At 39.2% G+C, this 20,988-nt stretch overlaps 1 protein-coding gene across 6 annotated transcripts in view; it reads right to left on the minus strand.

Moving 5' to 3' along the window:
* The window catches only part of Cdk14 (cyclin dependent kinase 14), a 484,889-nt gene that overhangs the window by 224,335 nt on the left and 239,566 nt on the right, over positions 1-20,988 (minus strand). For all 6 annotated transcript variants that reach the window (XM_036182828.1, XM_036182829.1, XM_036182831.1 and 3 more), the window contains one exon: positions 6,177-6,271. In XM_036182828.1, coding sequence (XP_036038721.1) covers positions 6,177-6,271 — 95 coding nt within the window. The remainder of the gene's footprint in view (positions 1-6,176; positions 6,272-20,988) is intronic.

Raw genomic sequence — 20,988 nt, forward strand, 5'->3', positions numbered from 1 at the left:
ACCCTACACTAGCTATCGTCTGCTGTCACATCTCCGTGCCAGCTCACACTGGAGCAAAGGAATTACCAGTCTTGTTTTACATGAATCATTTGTAAGTAAATGTCTTTTTCTACATATAGCTAAACTATCCTTTAGGAAATAGCCACGTACACTGTTTTATACAGAATTTACCTTAAAAGATGGACTCATAATTTCATCAGACTGTTTTCTGACCCTTGATGACATCACTCTATTAATTATGGGTACAACCTATGACAGACACAGATTGGTCAAGCCCATCATTACCACTTCTTTATCAGAATCACTAACTCAGACATAAGGAGAATGAGGTCAAGGACAGTACCCTCTAGCACTCCCCAATTAACTTTATTCCTCAATCATGCCAATGCATTAATCAATAGGTTTGGGGAAAGCTATTAAAGGGACATAAACAGAAAAGCATGGGAATCTGACAAGCAGGCTTCATGGCCATTCTATTTGTTCAGATCTCATTAGAGCTCTTGGACAATCAAATCAAATCCTAGGACAATCAAATAATACTTAATGAGAATGAAGATGATCAAAACAATGTCAAAATACAGTTTGGAATTCTGCCACTAGTCTTAATATTCTGTATATCTATAGATGCAGAGACCTATTTTAAGACACATTTTAAAAACAAGACTCACCTCAACTATCTACAATTTAGATGATCACTCAAAGGTCATAAAGGGAGGATATGTGAGTATGTCACCTGCACTCACCGCATATTCTTATCCGTAACTGCGTGATAAAGTTCATCTAGTGCCTGCTTATGAGATGGCTCAGGGAACCCAGGGAAGCATGCTCTACACTGGAACACACTCTGTGTGCTGGGAAAACCACTGCTGTGCTTTGTAAATTTACTTATTTATTTTTTTAGATAGGGTTTCAGTATGTAGCCCTGACTGGCTGGACCTCACAGAGATCTCTGCCTATGTCACATGAGAGCTACAATTAAAAGCATGCACCACTATGATCAGCCTATTCTGTGAATCTTGGTGAGAAGCAGGACCTGTCTGCCATTACAAAACACTGGACATACAGTCCTGTGGGATCCTGGATAGTCAAAACATGGCATGTGACTTCATTTCAGACAGTTCTACAGAAACAATTCTGGCTTATCATTGGATGAAAACAGCCCAAAGAAGCAATGAGGCTGCAGAGGTTATTTTGACATCATTAGCAAAGCGGTGATATTTATTAACCCGGGGAAACCATGCAAGCAATTGAGAGATGAGTCTGTTTTTAACACTTCTGATGGTAGCAGATGCTCAGTGCTTACCTCCCTGCCATAATTCTTGCTCTGTTTCTGACTGGCCGGAGCCACCTGACATCTTTCTTGTTTTTAAAGTCCAATCATCAGGACTGCTAGCTACAATACCCCATACAAGCCCTGCCTGTCTGAATCAGCCAAGGAGAAGTTCTGTTTTGCAATAGGGAACTCTGACTGGCATGTTCATTTTGAACAGAGAGATTCTTTAATTCCCTGGACACAACTATGGATCTGTAGCCATGTGTTGTCTATAGCTGCTTTAACTACTCAAGCTTCACACACATTGTCTATTTTCTACTTAGAAGAACATTTGCTTTGGTCAAAATATGTTTAAATATAGGAAATACAGCTGGAATATAGATCAACTAGGTAGAAAAACGAAGTGAGTTAAATGATGATTTATGAGTGAAGAAAATTCTCTCTCTCTCTCTCTCTCTCTCTCTCTCTCTCTCTCTCTCTCTCTCTCTCTCTGTGTGTGTGTGTGTGTGTGTGTGTGTGTGTGTGTGTGTGTACACAAAAACTTTTAATCAGATTTCTGATGTGCCAGGTAGTCCGGTGTGCACTAGCGAAGTGGTCACTGACCTAACTTGGCTCATTTAGAAATCAGGATGAATTTCTTACAAGGGCGTGCCCTCAGCACTGTGACCATTGAAGTGGGCTGTGTCCTAGTTTTCATTCATGGATCTCTATTCTGCAGTTTACATTAATTTACAGCTGAGCCCTAGTTAATGACTAATGCATGGAAAACTATGCTAAGACTTAGGATGTTAAAGTAACAACTATCAAAATCTCACATTTTAAGTGGACAACACTTATGGGAGTGTTTTATAAAATTAATAGAATTATGAAAACACATGGTATTTTTGGTGATCTTTCAATCATCTTATATGAATTTTGGTTACATTGTGAGGAGAAATCTTACATTTTTAAGTTTTAAAATATGTTCCATAATAATTTGGATTATTTCAATGGTTTACATCATAGTAGAAGAAATAAAATAACCACATCTATTTTATTGTGATTCATTATGAATTTCTTGGCTTTTCTCCTTTCATTGGCAGCTTTCTGAGCAGTAACTCATATACTAATATTTACATACATACATACACACACACACACACACACACACACACACACACACACACACATACTTTGAGGACTCAGGACATACCCATGTTACCATCACCACAAAAAGGCAACAAAGGTAATAGACATGGCCATCTCCTACATCCTTGCATCATTTGCTCATGTTTATTCATGTTTTGGTGGCAAGAATAGTTGAGGTAATATCTGGTCTCCTATCAAACACTATATGCCAACAATATCATATTGATAACTTTAGGCACCATGTTGTACATTAACCTCTATAACCTACATATTTTGCAAAATCAAAACTTTGTCCATGTCTGGTAACCTCATTCAATTTTGTGATTTATTTCTTTTAACAGGGTCTTACTAAGTGGCCTTAGCTGGCCTAGAACCCTGTATGTAGACCAAGTGACTTTGAGGTGATAGAGAGCTCTGCCTGCCTCTGCTTCCTGAGTGCTGGGATTAAAGACATTTTCCACCATGCCTGGCTTTTGATTCTTTTTGTACACTATTATTAAATATGCAATGAAAAATGATGCTCCAGATGGCTTGCTCTTTTGAAATTTAAAGCAAAACACAATAGTTATGAAATTAATGGCAACATACATTTATATAATTGTGTTTACTATTAATATTCTTATTTCCACTTATGGAATATGTCTCACATTTTTCATCATACTGTTAAACACAATGTGGAACCCATTTGTCTTTGACAACAACACATGAGCACAAAAAACTAAATTGCTTAAGCTTTCTGTTAAAGTAGAAGAACAATTTTGTTAGCATTATCATAGCTACGTGTATTCTGGAGTCAATGATTCTAAATGCTATCATCTCTCTCTTTCAGGTTTAAACTCACACTTGAAATATGGAGAGCTACACCAGTGTCTTAGACCATTAAGAAGCAGCTTCCTTTCTAAGGCTGCTGCTTATCCTTCTCATTTCCTGGATGAAGGCGGTTCCAGAAGCACACATCTCAGAGGCCCATGTGACCTGCCACTGAGATAGAAGCCACCTGGGAAGCCTGTGGCCAACAAACCAGTGTTGGAGTTTCCAGATCATTCCATATGCACACCTTGACAGTGAGTAAGAAACTCAGGTTTAGAATGATTTAAAAACTGTTCATGGTACTTGAGAGGATCAACAGAGTTCTATTATCCACTGAATTCCTGTGCTAATTATCTCCAAAGCCATTTCCTTGAGTATTTTTCCATATCACTAACAATTAGTCACTTATTTCATTATTCTGGCCCTCAGAAGGCTTTCAGAAACCTAAAATGTCATTTGTGGGAATAATACAAAAGAGCAAGGATTAGAGTTCTCTGTCAAAGACAAGAGCAGAATACATTATATGTGCATAGTGAGGCTCATAGGCTTACCTCAGAAAGCCACTGAAAACAATTCTAATGTTTATGTTATGATGTTATAAGATAGAATAGTTTCCAAAAATTGTCAAACTGTCTTTCTTTACCTTTACATTTAAGATTTTAAGAGTATGGCATACTGATTTTTCCTACATTGCATAACTTATGTCCTTTCAAAATTGTTTTGTTTTCTGTGGGTGTTTGTGTTGGTGGCAGTGGAGATTGAGTCCAAGGTCTTGTATGAAGAAGCATGAACTTGTGGTAGTCTGAATGACAAATGCCCCCCATGGGCTCATGGATTGGAACATGTGGACCCTGGCTGGTGGCACTGATTGGGAAGGTTATGGAGCACTGTGGCCTGGCTGGAGTATGTCCATCACTAATGACAGGCTGTGGGTGTTCACGGTCTCACCACAACTCCAGTTTGTCTTCACCTTTGGGATTGCAGCTCATGGTCTGAGCCCTCAGCTTCCTGCTCCTGCTGCTATGCTTGCTGCTTGCCGCCATGCCTCCCCAACTAAAAACAGAATTCGACTATTAAAGCCAAGACACACTAGTGTCTCAAAAATTGTTGAACTGTTTTGCTTCACGCCGGATGGACTTACCCTTTCTGGAACCCTAAATCAAAATAAACCCTTCCATACATTGCTTTGGTTATCATACACTATCATAGCAACAGAGCACTAATGGACACAGTCCTCTGCCCCAGAGCTGCATTTCTCCATATCACTCCCTTTGGACACAGGGTCTTGCTAGGTTGACCAGGATGGCCTTTAATTTGCTCTCTAGAGCAGGAAGGCCTTGTATTTATGAATCTCCTGCCTCAGTCTCCTGAGAAACTGGGAATGCTGACATGTGCCGCCAGGACCAGCAAGAAGTACTATTAGTGACATGGAGCAACAGAATGAATGCTGATTAGAAAATAAGTTTATATCATCAACTTTAAAATCATTATAAATGATTTTATATGGGATTTTAATGGTATAAAACATTTATATTTTAATAGTAATATTATAAAGCTTGGAAATGTTTCAATTGCATTGTTTGATATTGATTTCACCAAAAAACAAAGCCACATGTATATGTGTACATCTATGCATATATGTACATATTAATTTAATTAATATATACATATGTGTGTGTTTAACTACACACCAGTGGACTGTACAGGGAAATAAACATGAAGTGTGTTAATTTAGGTGTCCCAAACATTGCTTTTTTCTTCTAGTTTAATTGCTCAATTTGAGGGAGAGAATAAGTACATCATTAAATACTCTTTCTGTAAAGCATTATGGGAAATAGTGACTACAAATAGAAAAATCTAGATTTCATTGAAATATGTAAATCAGACATACTAAAAAACATGAATGGAAAATTCCAAGCCTAAGTCAGCTCAATACATTATTGACTCCAAATGATGGAGAAAACAAAAGAAATTATATTTGCATTGATGTGTGAATCTGCTTCCATTCTTGGTAGCATGTAATATATGCAACTCGCTAGTAGTAGCTGTCCTTGTAGCCATATTACCATATTATTCAAATGTATCTATCATTTATATGTAAATAGACAAGATGAATGGCTTCTTCATGAGACAACAATTTTCAAATGATAAACAGACACAGGCAGACATTAAGAAGACAAAAATGCTTCAGATATTCATCCTTTTATACTTTCAAGGAAAAATGGGAATTATTTCAATAAAAAAAACTAGTGTGGTAATTATAAAAATGAGGCCTTACTTAATACTCCAAATCCCGGTAGATATTCTTCATACTAAAAAGTCGGTACTGGTGTCATTTGTATCTTATAAATTACATGTTCTCAGATCCATCTGTGAAAACTGGGATGCTAATTATCATGGTTACATTTCATGATTACACAGTTAAATGCTGAGACGGTGCTACACAAACACCATATGTTTTAGTGAGGAAAATGGAGAAAGATTAATTACCAGTTGAAGTTCAGGTCTTCCAACGGTGACACCCTCAACACAAGAAGATTGTTACATGGCATGCTATACAAATTGGAAGCTTTAGTTAATAGCCAAAATAACTGAGGAGGAAAACTTTGAAATCCCAAGGAAAATATATTGTGTTGCCTCTGAATTCCTTTGATAGTGACCATCCTTTTTTATATGCCTAAAAATCACACCTTAAGCACACTAGCAACAAATAGGCTACAAATAAATCATATACCTAACAAAATGGAACTTAACATTTTTCTGGATGTTCTTTAAGAGCCATTAAAAACAAAAACAAAAACAAAAACAAAAAAAACCTCTCACAGGGCCATTATTTTATGCAAACAATACTGCATATACTCAGAAAAATCACTCATTTCGGTATAGCAATTTAGAAATCAACTCCTATCACTGAAAGTATTTTATTCCAATTTAGCTAGCCTGAAATCTTATTTATTTCACTTACCACATATTCAAAGACAAGCGTCAGTGTCTCCTTGGTGTGGATGATGTCATGGAGCAGCACAATGTTTGCATGCTTTAATCCTTTCAATAGAGAAGCTGTAAAACAAAGTGGACAGAGAAACAATTTACCACCAGTTGCCACCAAACAGCTTATTTCATTATCCATGTGGTCATTGTCAGATGAAAGACATCCATTTCCCACATTCTCAGCCAATAACAATTCAGAATAATGGGTGGAAGAACAAGATTTTCATTTAGATGAAACTCTCCCAACCATTTCAACTGTCTGTCATTAATAGTCTCTGGAGAGGTTCCACTGAGTGCAGAGTACCTGCCTACTGTGGTGTCAATTCTTTGCAATGAAAAGAATTACAATGTATTTGTGCGTGTGAGTGCATGTATGTATACAGTACAAGTGTGGAGGTCCAAGGACAATCTGCAGGTGTTGGCTCTCTCCTTCTACCAAGTAGGTTGAAGGACAGAATTCAGCCATCAGGCTTGGCAGCAAGTGCCTCTGCCCTCATTTCTTTTAAATTGTTGACGTTTGTTTTAAATGAGGATTATTTACTATCAACATGGTTTATCATAACATATGTTCCATATATTCTACTAGTACTGGATAGGAAGTCCTATACATATCAATTAAACCATATTGCTTCACAATATAATTGAGTTTTTCTAAATCCTTGTTGACTTTCTGAATAGAATAATAATGAGAGTGTAATGTATCTTTTGGGATCTCTAGTGTTCTTTGTCTTTTGCTTCTTCTTCTTCTTCTTCTTCTTCTTTTTTTTTTTTTTTTTTTTTTTTTTTTGGTTTCCTTGAGACAGGGTTTGTTTCTCTGTGTAGCTTTGTGCCTTCCCTGGATTTCACTCTGTAGACCAGGCTGGCCTCGAACTCACAAAGATCTGCCTGCTTCTGCCTCCCGAGTGCTGGGATTAAAGGTATGCACCACCACTGCCTGGCTCCTTTTGCTTCTTATATATATATTTTTTTTTACACTTATTTACTTTGTGTGTTTATGTCCTAATAAGCATCAGCTATCAACCTGACATAGCCCACGGTTATCTGAGGGATCTCAATTAGGGGGTTGCTTCAATCAAACTGGATTGTGGGCATGTCTGTGGAGAATTTTCTTGATTGCTAACTGACAGAGGAGGGCCCAGCCCCCTGCCAGTGGTGGCATTACTACACAGACGTTGCTAGGCTCAAAGAGAAAGCTGGGTGAGCAGAAGCCAGCGACAAGTCAGTAAGCAGCATTTCTCCATGGTAACTTCTTTGAGTTCCTTCCTTGCTGGAGTTTCTCCTCTGACTTCCATCTGCTATGGACTATACCCATAAGATGTAAGAAAGCCCTTCCCACAGAATGTGCTGTTGGGCACAGTGTTCATCCCAGCAATGGACAACAAACCAGTGTGTATGCACAGGTATGCGTGTGTTTATGTGAAGGTGGGATGTCTTCTTATAGGAGTCAGTTCTCGTTCCACCCCGCATGGTTCCCAGGTGCTGACCTCCACGATGCCACGCTGGAGGGCTTATGCCTTTTATCTAACGCTTCCCTAAGCTCTTGAAGTGCTGATGTTCATTGCACACACCTTTATCATGCTTTGATTTTTGTGAATTAACTCTTTTATGGCTGTAGATTGCTTTGTTATTGGGAGTGTTTACTGCTCTGCCGTTAACCTTGCATGGCTCATCCAGTTTGAAAGTGATTGTTTACATGGTGGATCTTTTATGGTCCTTTCTCCCCCCCCCCCCCGCCCCCATCTATCTTACCAATACTACCATAATGACGTGATGTTTTACAAACAGCATATAACTGGACCATATTTTTTAAAATCCCATTCTGCCAATGTCTTGTTTTTACTTGATGGGGATAGGCCACTTACATTTATTATAGATATTAAATTTGCAGTTGCCTACCGTTTCCATTTCCCCTGGACACCTTGTGATTTAGCTTTCATTTATTTTGGTTTTTTATCACCTATATTTCTCAGGAGTTCAATTAACACTCTATTTCATTTCCTCTTTTCTTTTTACTTGTTTTCTGCTGTGCTTTAGTATTTTCAACCCAATGAGGCTTTTTGTTTGATTGTTTCATATATCCAAAGGGCTGAAGAAAAAAATATATAATTCATATCACAGTATTCTATATGGTTTTCTTTAGTTTCACGGTGGGTTTCTGGTGCGTATGATTAGCTGAAGTGCAGATTCTTACTTTCTCATGTTTTGTAGATGCACACACCTTTGTCCTTTCCTTGCTTATTTCGTGGACTGGAGCCCTAGTTTGAGAGTCCTCTCTCCTGACACTTTCATCCCCCTTTACATTGGTGTTGACAGCTGAGAGGTGAGGGGTCCCTTTCTACCCCACGTGATCTTTCTTATCCCTGTCCTTCCTTCTTCCTTTCCAACATCACTCAAGGTGGACTGCCCTTTCTTTATATGGTGTCAGCACCACAGAAGAGATGTTTTCCAGGACCAACACTCCTGATGCCTCACAGCTCAACTTCCTTGGCTGTTGACAGTGCTGGCAAGTGCACAGAGTCTAGGTTCCTTCTTTCCAGAGCTTCAAAAAGAGTCAACTCCTCTGTCCCTTTTCAGTTTCCCAACCCTCTCTTAGGCCTCCCTAGCACTGCTTTCTCTACCTGAAAGCCTGCTATGGCTTTCTGTTGATCCTGAAGGCACAGGTCACCTGTGCTTTGTGGGGGAGTCGGGGAGATGAAGGAAGAGCAGGCTGCCAACTTCCTGCTCCACAAGGAACAGGACATTTCTCCTATCGGTACATCCCTACTGTACACAAGGCCTGGCACATAGGAGGACCCTACATTTACTAGCTGTCATACATTTCTAGGAGCAGTGTACACTCAACTTCTGGGCCATCTCTCTAGCCCTGATTCCTTTACTCTCTCATGGAATTAGAAACATTTAAGACTAAAGGCAATCTTTAGATTTAATAAGTAATGACATGTAAATATACTTATGAATTTGACCTTGCAGTTCCTTTTAAAACTTTTGTTATATGGCAATGGTTTGAAATTATAAAAAAAAAAAATCCAACTATATCATTATTGTTCATCCTAGTTATTTATAATATGTCTTTTAATTTTCAACTCCCTCATCAGCTTTCTACAATTAGAGCCTTAATAAATTGCCAGGTCTTAGATATTGATCTGTAGAACAAATGCACATTTGCTGGTGGTCTTCAGCACACTTCTTCTGAGGCTGACTTCAGGAGAGGCTGTTATCTTGAATCACAGCAGGGTATTTGAAGTTGATGTCCAGGACAGTGCTTAACACCTATCTGTGAAGGAGTATCTCAAAGGATACAAATGAAGGACCTACGGAAATCACAATGTACGAAAGGATCCTGACTGCGTGAGGCAGCTTTCAGAAACATATTACGTAACATTATTTGTAATTTTGTCCAATTTCATTTTTCATCCTCTCTTATGTTGTCAAGTTTAGAGATGACCCATCTGTATGGATAAAACTCTAAAAAAGAACTGAGGCTTTCACTGCGTTAAGAACCCCACACTTGAGGGCCTCGGCTTGGTTTCTTCTTCCCCTCCCCCCATTATTGCCTCTCTTCCTTCACTGCTTCCTCTGAAAGCCTCCCTTATTCCCCAGAATAATACCTTCACACCCATTATGCACCATTGTGCTTTCCTCACAATTCCAGCAACAACAAATGCCTGTTCATTTTCATCTTGGGTAAATGTGTTTGTTTTTCTTTTCCTTAAAAAACTCTACTGTCACAGAAATAAATATTTCTGTGATTTGACCAATATCATGTGATGTTTAAAAGCCTCGAAATATCTTTTTACATAGGACTCAATTTTGACAGGTTGTAGATTCCATAATTGACGTATGCTTTCTCAACATACTGGCAGCTAAATCAGTATCAATATTTGAAAGTAAGTGCTCTTTTTGAGATTAGCGTAATGAGTCTGTAACTAGAAAAGGACAGAGCCACAATTTCCAAGGGTGATGACAGAAAAATGGCATTTGCCGGTGGAAAACAGCCAGCACTCTACCAGCACGAGGACAGGTGATAGACATGACCCACTTGCGGCTGCCAACCCAGCAGCCACTGTTGTAGCAGGTGCCCAAGGCTGCACTTCCTGCTCCCATCAAGCAAATAAGTCTCTTGAGTGCCAAGCCCATCCAGGGACCCACACCAGTGAGTTCTGGAGCCAGTCTGTCCCTTTCCACAACGAACACTGTCAAAATAACACCCTCGAAGACTTAACTATATCATAAGTATACCATGTGTTATTTTCTCATAGTTTGCAAACAAATGAAATTCTGAAGCATTTGCGTTGGTTACACAGTAGACTTCCTTGCTGTACAAAGTTTAGCCAACCATCCAGCAACATTTCAAATTCAGTTCTCCAGGAAGCTTGGAAATGACATAACAGGGGTGCTAAAACATTCTGAATTAGAATTGAGGGCAAAAAATCATAGTTTTGGGGTTCTGACATCACAACAATATGATGGAAGGTTTTCCATTCAAAATGTTAACTGTGGGATGCAGGGCCCTCCAACATCAAGTGGTAGACTTTATACACAGCATCAATCAGTCACATCAGATTTCCCACTTTGAGAATGCAGATAGTCTCCACTCTGATCGAAAGGGGGTGAATTTTATCTACAATTTGATACCATCAGGATAAAAATAGAATCTGAATCAATACATATATTTAAAGTAGGTTCATTTGATTAAATCCTTAATGCAATGGATTAAAAAACTGTATATAACAAGGAAAGGAACCCATCTTTAGAATTTAAAAATGTCAAATTCTCCTAGGAGAGGAAAGACCAAAGACACATAACAACTATTCTCTGTAACATCAATGTTTCAAAAGAAATAGGGCATTTACCATTTCCTGTCATCTTTACTGTGTGTTCTTTGACAGTGGGTGAGATATAGAGGTTGATATCTGACTTTTCCCAGACAATAATAGTGTCCTTAAAGCCTAAGGATCCATTCATATCTCAATCTACAAACAACAGATACAATTTTTTCAGCCTCCACTCTGATAAAACTCACAGTTTACTATAAACAGTAACAACTTTCAACTAAGAGCTCCTATCTGACTTATTAGTTGATTCTGAATATTTTCTAAGCTAAAATATTTTGAATGGGAAAATCTTGAGGATGAACTTGGGGAAATAGGTGGGGGATGACTGATTGTTTTCTTGTGTCTGTGGTGGGATATGATTCACACAGAATGAGAGTAATCATGTTATACCCTGGAGACTTGTGGATGACTCCTTATACTCCACCCACATTGTGTAATGCATGCTGCCTACCTGGACACAAGCCTGAAGAATAATTATACATGTCATAGTTCTACTCATTTCTGGTTCATTCCTTAATGAGATCCAATATTATAAATACACAGAGAGAAAGAGACAGGGAACCTCAGACTAATAAAAAGTATGATTATATCTTCAAATCTCTATTTGTCTTTTGTGTGTGTGTGTGTGTGTGTGTGTGTGTGTGTGTGTGTACCAGTTTACATGAATGTGTATGCACATGCATGGATTTCAAAGGTCAAGATTGAGTATCTTCCTTTGTTCTTCTTATTTTTTGAGACAGAGTCTCTCACTAAACCAGGAGTTGGCCATTTTGGTCAGACTGGCTGGCCAACCTCAGATGCCCTCCTGTCTCGTTGCACTGGGATCACAGGCACACTAAATTGCTAGGTTTTCTTTTTTATATAGGTTCTGGGGGAATTGGACTCAAGGTTTCATGTTCCTGTAGTAAGCCATCTACCCAGCCTGCTTTTTCTGCAGTTTCTATACACATATTCTCTGAGGAATGTGGGGGAGAAGTCATAGCTTATCCAAAACACAGGCTAAAATAAATATGACATCAGATAGATAATCCCACACAGGCTTAATAATAAGGTTTTTGCTTCACAGATGTCCTTCAAATGTGAAAAGGTAATGCTAGTTTAGGAATATTTTAATAATATTTGCTTTTGCCCCCAAAGTCTACATACTGTTTTATTTGCTTCTTAGCCTTGTTTTCCTATACATGGGCAAAAATTCAATCCTCCTGCACATGCCAACTACTCAGTCTCTCTGATTTCCCCAATGACACAATTGGTCTTTGCAGCTCCCATCTATTCCTTTAACATCCATAACCCACTTATCCATCACTTGACTACCTGCAAAGATCAGTCATCTAGGAGTTATTTCCACACTGCAGCCGCACACACAATACTGACTACTTACTGGATCACTGCAAAGAACATATCCCTCTATTAGTATGGCCTAGCCATGACAACTGTCAATATATGAAGCAATACTGCATAGTACAACCTAATGAGGTCTAGCTGACTCAAAGTGGCTAAAAAATCTTCACAAATGCATTGCTACTTTTTCCACCATTAATACTGAAATCAACCAAGCTGCTGTGAAAGCGCAAAGAAATGACTACAAAAAGGAAAGGACTCACTGAACCAATTTTCTGACTGAGAAGAAATAATTTAAATTACTACTTGTACTTTCCTGTATCATTTGACTTGCTTGTGACAAAGAAGCATTATTTTCACAATTTAAATTTAGTCAGCAGACTGACTAAAATAAGAAGCATGCAGATGCTTAACTGCATAATCAATGTGCGACTACAGGACATGCTTAACTGCATAATCAATGTGCGGCTACAGGACAATTACAGAAATGCAGCACTGTAACTGAATCGATAGTCTTTACTACTCATCCTCTGTACTAAAGAGCTAGTTAGATCAGAGTAAGGAGGGCTTCACCCCCTTTAACTCAAGAACGCTGAGGGCCCATCAGAAATTATACTTGCTCCTCACACCACATGAATTGTTGCAAACATTCCTTTTCTAAAGACTGATTTTCCTGAAGTTATAATTAATCCTCACATTGCAGAACACCAGCTCCTGCAATAGACTACAGCCAGTTCAGCCTATAAATCTCCTATCAGCTGGCCTATCACACTCTAGTTCATCTTGTTCCCATGTGCCACAGAAATGAACCACTCAGAGGCAGGGGTGGGGGTGAGGCATAAATGTTGAGAATGTAATTCTTCTCCAATGTGAACATGTCACTGAGAACTTCTGCAGAAACTCTAAGTGCACAGCAATGGGGTGAGAGCAGCAGTGACTTCTCAGGACACCAGCTTCCGGCAAAAAGAAGCTGTTTGGATTGCAGGAGCTGGCTGGCTGGCTTTTAGCTGGCTATAAGGCTACTTTCAATGGCTTCAGGAATTCATTCCATTTTATTTATTTCAGGCTTTATTAGATAAGTTTTACAAATACAGGGAGTACCGCCCTGAAAAGCTTGTCATAAGGAGGCTGTGTGTCTCCTTATGTCTTCTGACTGACAAGAATGAACATGTATAACATATATGTCGTTATTGTTGGTCACCAAGCTCCTTATGTCTTTTGACTGAGAGAAAGCATTTAGATCGTATATGATGTTGTTGTTGGCCACGAATTACATCAATCTCTTTTTATATAAAACCTCATTAATTAGCAATTAACTCTAATTGCTAATATTAATTGTCAAATTGACACCTAGGCACATGTGTGAGCAATTGTCTAAACTGCTTCTGAAAATGTCCGTGAGGGATGATCTTCATTATTTTAATCAATGCAGGAAGACCCCTTTATTGCGAGTGAGAACTGGGGACTGCGAGCTGTATAAACTGGAGAAGGAAGCTAAGCAGTGGCGTGTATGCATTTACTGTTTCTGCTCCTGACTGTGAACGTAACATGACTAGCTCCTCCATGCTCCCGCCATAGTGACTTCTCTTCAGGGATGGGAGTTCACCTGAAACCATGAACCAGAATAAGCCTGTTCTCCCTTAAGTTGCTTCTGCCAGGTTATTTTATCACAGCAACAAGAAAAGAAACTAAAAAGTAGTTAATATTCTTTCATACAAGCAATGATAAGTTCAAGGCCAATGTCTCATTTACTGTGGTTACCTGTTCCTATGCCTGAAGGAATGCATGCAAGACAGTCAAGTGGTGCAGCATGGTGCAACACACACACACACACACACACACACACACACACACACACACACACGAGAAAGAGAAAGAGACGGAAAAAGAAAGAGAGAACAGACCATGGTAACAAACTCAACTGCAAGTTAAAATCCTAAGCAAGAAAGAAGAAGAAATTCTTCGTACTATATTTTAATAGTATTTTGGCACATAGTTCTGTTGTGTTCAGCTCAAAAAGGCAAAAAGTTAACTTACAGAATCTCAGTGTGAATAATACACTAGTAAGATCAAGGATATATGGCCTTTAAATCACACCACAGTTTCCAAAGTCAGGGAAACTGGAAGCTATGCTGTCAAATGCCACAGGACCATCACTTCAGGAAATAGACACCTGAGTGTCTGGAGACAGAGACAATGCCAACAGATCAGCAGCCCAGACAGGAGAAGACAATGAAACCAAATGCTGATTTTGGTTGGGGCCCAACAGATTTCAAGCACACCAGCACTTCATATGACTGAAGAACACACCCACAGGAAGAAGTTACACACTGTAACACAATTCAGGTCAAAGTGCACCGTCCTGAAGTATGACGCTCATAAAATGCTCACTTCCCAGCAGCCCCACCTTAAAGGGTACCTAGGCCTGGACAGGCCATACTTACCTAATCCCCCAACTAGCCCCAGGGACTTACTGCAAGATTACTAGCATGCATAACCTAATCAGGTTCGCCATCACCTACACACACTCTCCTTTTCAGTGACCACAGATAACCAGCTGCAGATGATGCAACACTTGGCTCACTCTCACTGGACCAAGATGTTCAAGATCTTTACAAGACATCAAATCTAATGAGAGCAGTAACGGCTACAGCCTGGCCCTCTACACACGGCGGGAAGACTACCGAGTACCAGGCTCTCTTTGCTTGCATTTCTCCCTTGCTAATGCAACCTTCAGAGGCTGCAGCAATAAAAAATAATTCTTGTTTATGTCAAGACACAGAGAGCAAAATCTTATTTAATGACTTTGGGGAGATGCTGATCCTGACTTATTCTGAAAAGAATTCTCTAAATCTCCTTACCAGTAGCAAATCTACTTGGTTACAAACAATAATAGCCACTTTAAGAGCTAGCATTGGGGGCTCCTATTTTTCCATTAAAAACCGTTTTCTCCTCATCAGAAGCTGTCAACACTGGTGTTTGATTTCACACAAGTGCTCTACAAATGCTTAACTCAAGACGTTTGAAGGTATGATTTACTACAAGAACCACAGGAGTGAAAAGTTGCACATTACATATTTTATGATTTTGAATTCATAACATAAATTCAGTTTGTAAGAGCTTAAGAGAATCACATCTATTCAAGAAATCAGACACACAAAAAAGTAGGTTTATCTGCTACAAATTCAAAATTTCCAGAAATTTCTCATCTCTGCTTCTACCATTGGCAACAGAAGAACTGAAGGTTTATCTGGTTTCCCAGGTAAAAATAACCCTACTATGTACTGTGAGTCTCAACTAGAGTGGAGGAAGTGGGGTTATCCATGAGTCTACGCTTGGTGGCTGGTACCAACCATACCACCTGCCTTCGCATACCCAAGAGACAGCTCCTGAGAAACATGCCAACCCTTCACTCATTAACATCAACACCACAAGTACAAATGCATCAAACTTTCATGGACTTGCATTTCCCTTTCTAAAAAGTGTCACCATGTTTCATGTATATTACATACATAATGTGTTAAACTCATCCATAATTTGGCTTCTACAAAGTTGACTGAATCAACACAGTAATCATCCCCAAATAATAAAGGTGAATAGCACCTCCTAGAGGTCCGAATTCAGCCCTTTGCTTCACAGTTACCAACAGTGTGACTGCGAAATGGGGCCATAGGTCTCCAACTCCAGCCTTTGCTGTCCTGATGCAAGACAATGGTGCTTTTGCAACCCAATGAAGCATTGTCTGCTTTTCCCTGCCTTCACTTTCCTATCTTTGTTCCCAGATCTTCCCCACTGTGGACTGGGATTCCCTTTATCTTCAGTTGTTTCCAGGTCTCTGCTGAGGGCAGAAAGTCCTCGAGCTAAGATGACATGTATATCTTGATGGTTGTGAACACTTCACTTGTATCATTCCCATTGCAGGAAAGACTTTTTAAGAGACAATAAGAAGAAAAGAAGAGCACTGAAGGGAAAATTGCTTTTATCTGACCAAATTCCCTTCTCTCTGTAAAGCCTTTCAACAGTCTCTCACCGGAGCTCATAAGAGGCACAAGAGACCCTTAATGGAGCTCTCCCTGCCCTCCACAGTTCTGCCAGCTGCAGGTGCCCCACTTGCAGGGCTTCTCGGGTTCTCCAGCTCCTGTGGCCTCTCAGACTTCTGGTAAGTTATCCCTAGGTCCTCTATTTCATTACCTCTGGATCTTATAAATTCCCTCCACAGGTTCAGATCTTTACTTAGCCATTTCATTTGGAAGCCTTCTCTGGCCCATACACTTTAAATCAGAAGCATTTTCTACCAATTATCTGGCACTGCCCTGTCAGTGTATCATGATTACCTGATGACCTGCTTCAAAGTGTCAACCTGATCAGTCTGTGTCTACTTATTCATTCTGAGACTTGTGCTGGGGTTAAATTTACAGAAGATGCCTATGAAGTACTGCTTGAATAACAGAGACATGAGTAAGAAAAAGAAGGTCTTTCATTGCAAGTAACAGGGATATTACTTTCTGTTGTAGATGGGTCATTTTAGTACATTGCATTTCATTCAGCCTGAATATGCTGATTAAATAAGTTTGTGGTCAGTTTGATATTAGTTGGCAAGCATAATGCAGTTCTATATCTCATTGAAATAGAAGAAACCTCCTATAGTGACATAGGAGTGCTCCTTTCACAAACTGGAAAATGTTGCACTTAATGGTCACTGTATTAGGCACTTTTCTGTTGTAATAAAACACCATGACTGATGCAATGTGTGGAAAGTGTTTATTCAGGCTTACGTTTCAGAGGGTTGGAATACATGACGGCAGAGGGAAAAAGGCATTGTGGCAGGAACAGATAAGGACTCACATCTTAATCCACAAGCAGGAGGCAGAGAAAGCTCTCAGGGAATGCTGCCAGGTTTTTGGAAACCTCAAGCCCACCACCAGTGACACACCTCTCCAACAAGGACACATCTCCTAATCCTTCTCCAACAGTTCCACCAATCAGGGTCCAAGAATTCAAAAATTTGCCTGTGGGGGCAATTCTCATTCAAACCACTATAGTCACTAAAAATACTCAAAGTTGAAATTATAAAAAGATGGTAAAACATTAGCATGGAGAATACCACTTAAAAAACAAACAAACAAACAAAAACTCCTGCCAGAAACTAGAATATCATCTTGACATGGTGCGCAGCAGGAGATAAACTCATTGACAAGATGGCAGCCAAGAAAAGGAAGACATTCTGACCACAACTGGATTACAGAAGAGCGAGGTAGGAAGGACCAGTTTGTTTAGAGTATACAACATTTCAATTTTTTTTGTTGTTGTTAAATGCTTAAAGATATGAGGATTACATGCAAGTTGTAAAACTCTGGCTTTTCTAGAAAAGCTTGGCCACCCATGCCTTATGATATAGGTAAACCTTCCATAGTTGTTATACACAGCTGATCTTGAAATACTCATCATTGCCACGGCTTTCAACACCCCCTTCCCCAGGCAACAAAGACTACTCCTTGTATTCACCAGACTGCTTAATCTGTGATACATGAGTGAATATTTGAATGTTACATAAAAGTCCAACAACATTTTGACTATCCACGATAAAGTAACAATTATGAAGAACCTAGGGTTCAATGCATAGTAAAGTTTTATGAGCCCATAAATATATAAAGAGAACAAGAAACAAAACAGGAAGAACATGGGAGACACTATTACAATGTGGTCATAATTCCTGCCAAAGAAGTCAGAAATAAAACATTCTTTACTCAAAGTCCAAGAGTCTTTTCCTCAGTAGAAGAGCCAGCCTCTTGGTGTTGCTAGCACAGGACTTTACCATATTTGATTAGCTTTCATTTTTCATTCTAAATACAGTCCTTGACTGATAGATCTAAAATAATGTACTTTCCCATTGGCCAGAACGTATTGAAAACCACTACAGTCAGAAATCTCTTCCCTTCTCTGGCCCTCTGGTTCTCTGATTCTTTTAGCATAGATTTTTGAAAAGGTAGACATTAAAATTCTGATACTAGCCCCCCAAGAAAATGAGGAACAAAGAAACAAAATGGACTTAATTCAAGGCAGCAACAAAAAGCCAACAGTCAACCTGGGTTAGCAGCCACGCTTTGGTTCCAAGACCTTCTGAAGCTGCAACTTCCATTTCAGAAAGTAACAGGCAATGCTTGTGATGGCCAGCAGACCCCACCCCAGCAGACACAGGAGGAGAAGAATGCAGAAGATAGTCACTAATGTAAAAACACTAATGTACCAAGCACAGTGTCAATCAAACAAAAAACTATTGACTAAGAATCACATTGACTAAGATTCAAATCCTCATGGTATTGCTGATGTGAAGGTATGACTGGCATAGGAGAAGATATGCATCAACATCTGTCAAAACTAAAATATGGTTCATATCCCTTGAGGCAGTAGTTCTCCAAGGACTCTATCATTTAGATTAACAAGAATGTTCACTATAAGGTTTTTTCATAAGTAGTGAAGAGCTGGGGATAATCAAATTTACCATTCATTGTGTTCTGTTTAATAAAGTATGGCAGATACATATAATTGAAACACTGTCTAGAAACTTAATAGTGTGCAACAATTCTAAAAGCACTAATATTGGAACATTTATAAGATACATTAGGTGGAGGAGGAAACCTAGAACACAATAGACTGAGGAAGGGGTATACACATAGAGCTTAAATGAAGCTATAACACTTGGGCTGATAATGCTTCCAACAAGAGCTATATATCAAAAACCCAATTATTGGGCATGAGAAACCTTCACCCAAGTTGTTTGTCAGAACAGTCCATGTGACTCCCAAAACAATATAGGCCATTGCTGTTTGGTTGCCTCTCAGAAGCTGAATGTCAGTCCCTATTGCTGAAGATGCTTCAAACTTAGGAAACAAGATACAGATGCTTTGAGCTATGTCTAACCTGAAAGTCTCCTTCCTGCAGTGTAGTCTCCACAGTACCAAGTGAGGGAAGCAATCAATGCAAGTCGCCAAGGGAGAGAAACAATTAATAGTTCTATCCAGCTGTGATGCTTAGGAACCACAACACTGACCAACATGGCAAGATATCCCTAAAGCTCCAACTAGGAACTCATAACTTAGCAGTAACCAACACTCATCCGACTAGACTCAAGGCCCATTTAAGAGGTGGAAATCAGGACTGATCCTAAAAGCTGGCCAGCTACCCAGGGCTAGTAAGATCATGGTTCTTAGAAGGGAATTTATTACTGCACTTTACTAGACCAGCACATCTCCTAACTGTATTCTAAATCTTATCCTTATACACAGACAAATGTAGATTTTTGCTTTACAGCAAATAGTGACCATTATGGAAAACAACAACTGGAAGAAAGAGATAGGTCTTCCAACATTCCTGCACATAAGACTCAGGGAATACCAAGGAAGAGGGGAGGAAAAGAGTCTAAGAGCCGAAGAACCATGGAGTCTGCTATGCGCATATGTCTCCTAGAAATGTCTGCCCAGACAAGACCGGAATGAGAAGAGTATCAGCAGACATGTTAATGCAGAAGGGGGAAGATCTTGTGGAGTTCTAGCCTGAGACAAAGAACTGCAGGAAACTGAGTACTAGCAAGAAGGGAAGAATTAGTCTCTCCTAAGGTTGAGCCCCCTAACTGATTACCCCAAACAAAGTGGTCAGCCCTAAAATCATATACATACAAACAACAAAAAATGGACATAGCAAATTGTATTTATATTCTTATACATATATATGTATACATATTGGTTCATATATATGTGTATATATGTATACATAGCATGTGTATACACACAAATACACACATATGTATATATGTATATATATACATATACATATATATATATATGAAATAATAATAGCCAAAGAAAAAGAGGCTATCAATTTGAGAAGAAGATGGCAGGTAAGAATATGGGAGGGACTGGAGGGAGGAAAGGAGAAAATGATGTAATTGAATTTGATTAAACATATACTAAATTTGTGACTATCTAGCCTTGAAAAATGTGAAAAGGTACAGCAAAGGCTGGGGTTCCTTTTAAGAGTTATTCGTGTCTGTGGCTAGAAGGAGAACCCATATCAGACTGCTCACAACAACCAGCTCCAAGGGATTCAACTCTTCTGTTTTCTGAGTACAGCTACAAGCAGTCCACCCTCAGCATACACACTCAAACACACACTCAAAGTAAAATAATGCTTTTAAAAGGGAGTTTAGTCATCTTAGAACACATTACTAAGTACACATAGGGTAGCTATGCAGAAAGCACCCAGGAACAATTTCAGATGATTTGTTTGGTTTATCTTGCCACAAAACATTCTGGTAAGTACAATAGCAAGCTCTGCTTCCCTAAGTAAGATAAAGCAGTTAAAAGAAAAGTAAGTCAGTATTGTTGCCACACCAAAAATCTTCTGATGGGTTTTAGAGAGGGGGAAAAAAAGGCAGTGAAAAATAACGTAGCATTTTTCTTCCTTCTGACTACATATTCTGTATAAGTCAACCAACCAGAAAATCCAACTGCCCCACACAAGGGTAAGGGGACACAGCAAATGGAAATGCCAGGGACCCCACCAGAGGGTTGCGTTCCAACTCTACTGTGTGCCATTTGGGTTTTGTGGACA

The sequence above is a fragment of the Onychomys torridus genome, chromosome 3, assembly GCF_903995425.1.
Source record: "Onychomys torridus chromosome 3, mOncTor1.1, whole genome shotgun sequence".
NCBI lineage: Eukaryota > Metazoa > Chordata > Mammalia > Rodentia > Cricetidae > Onychomys > Onychomys torridus.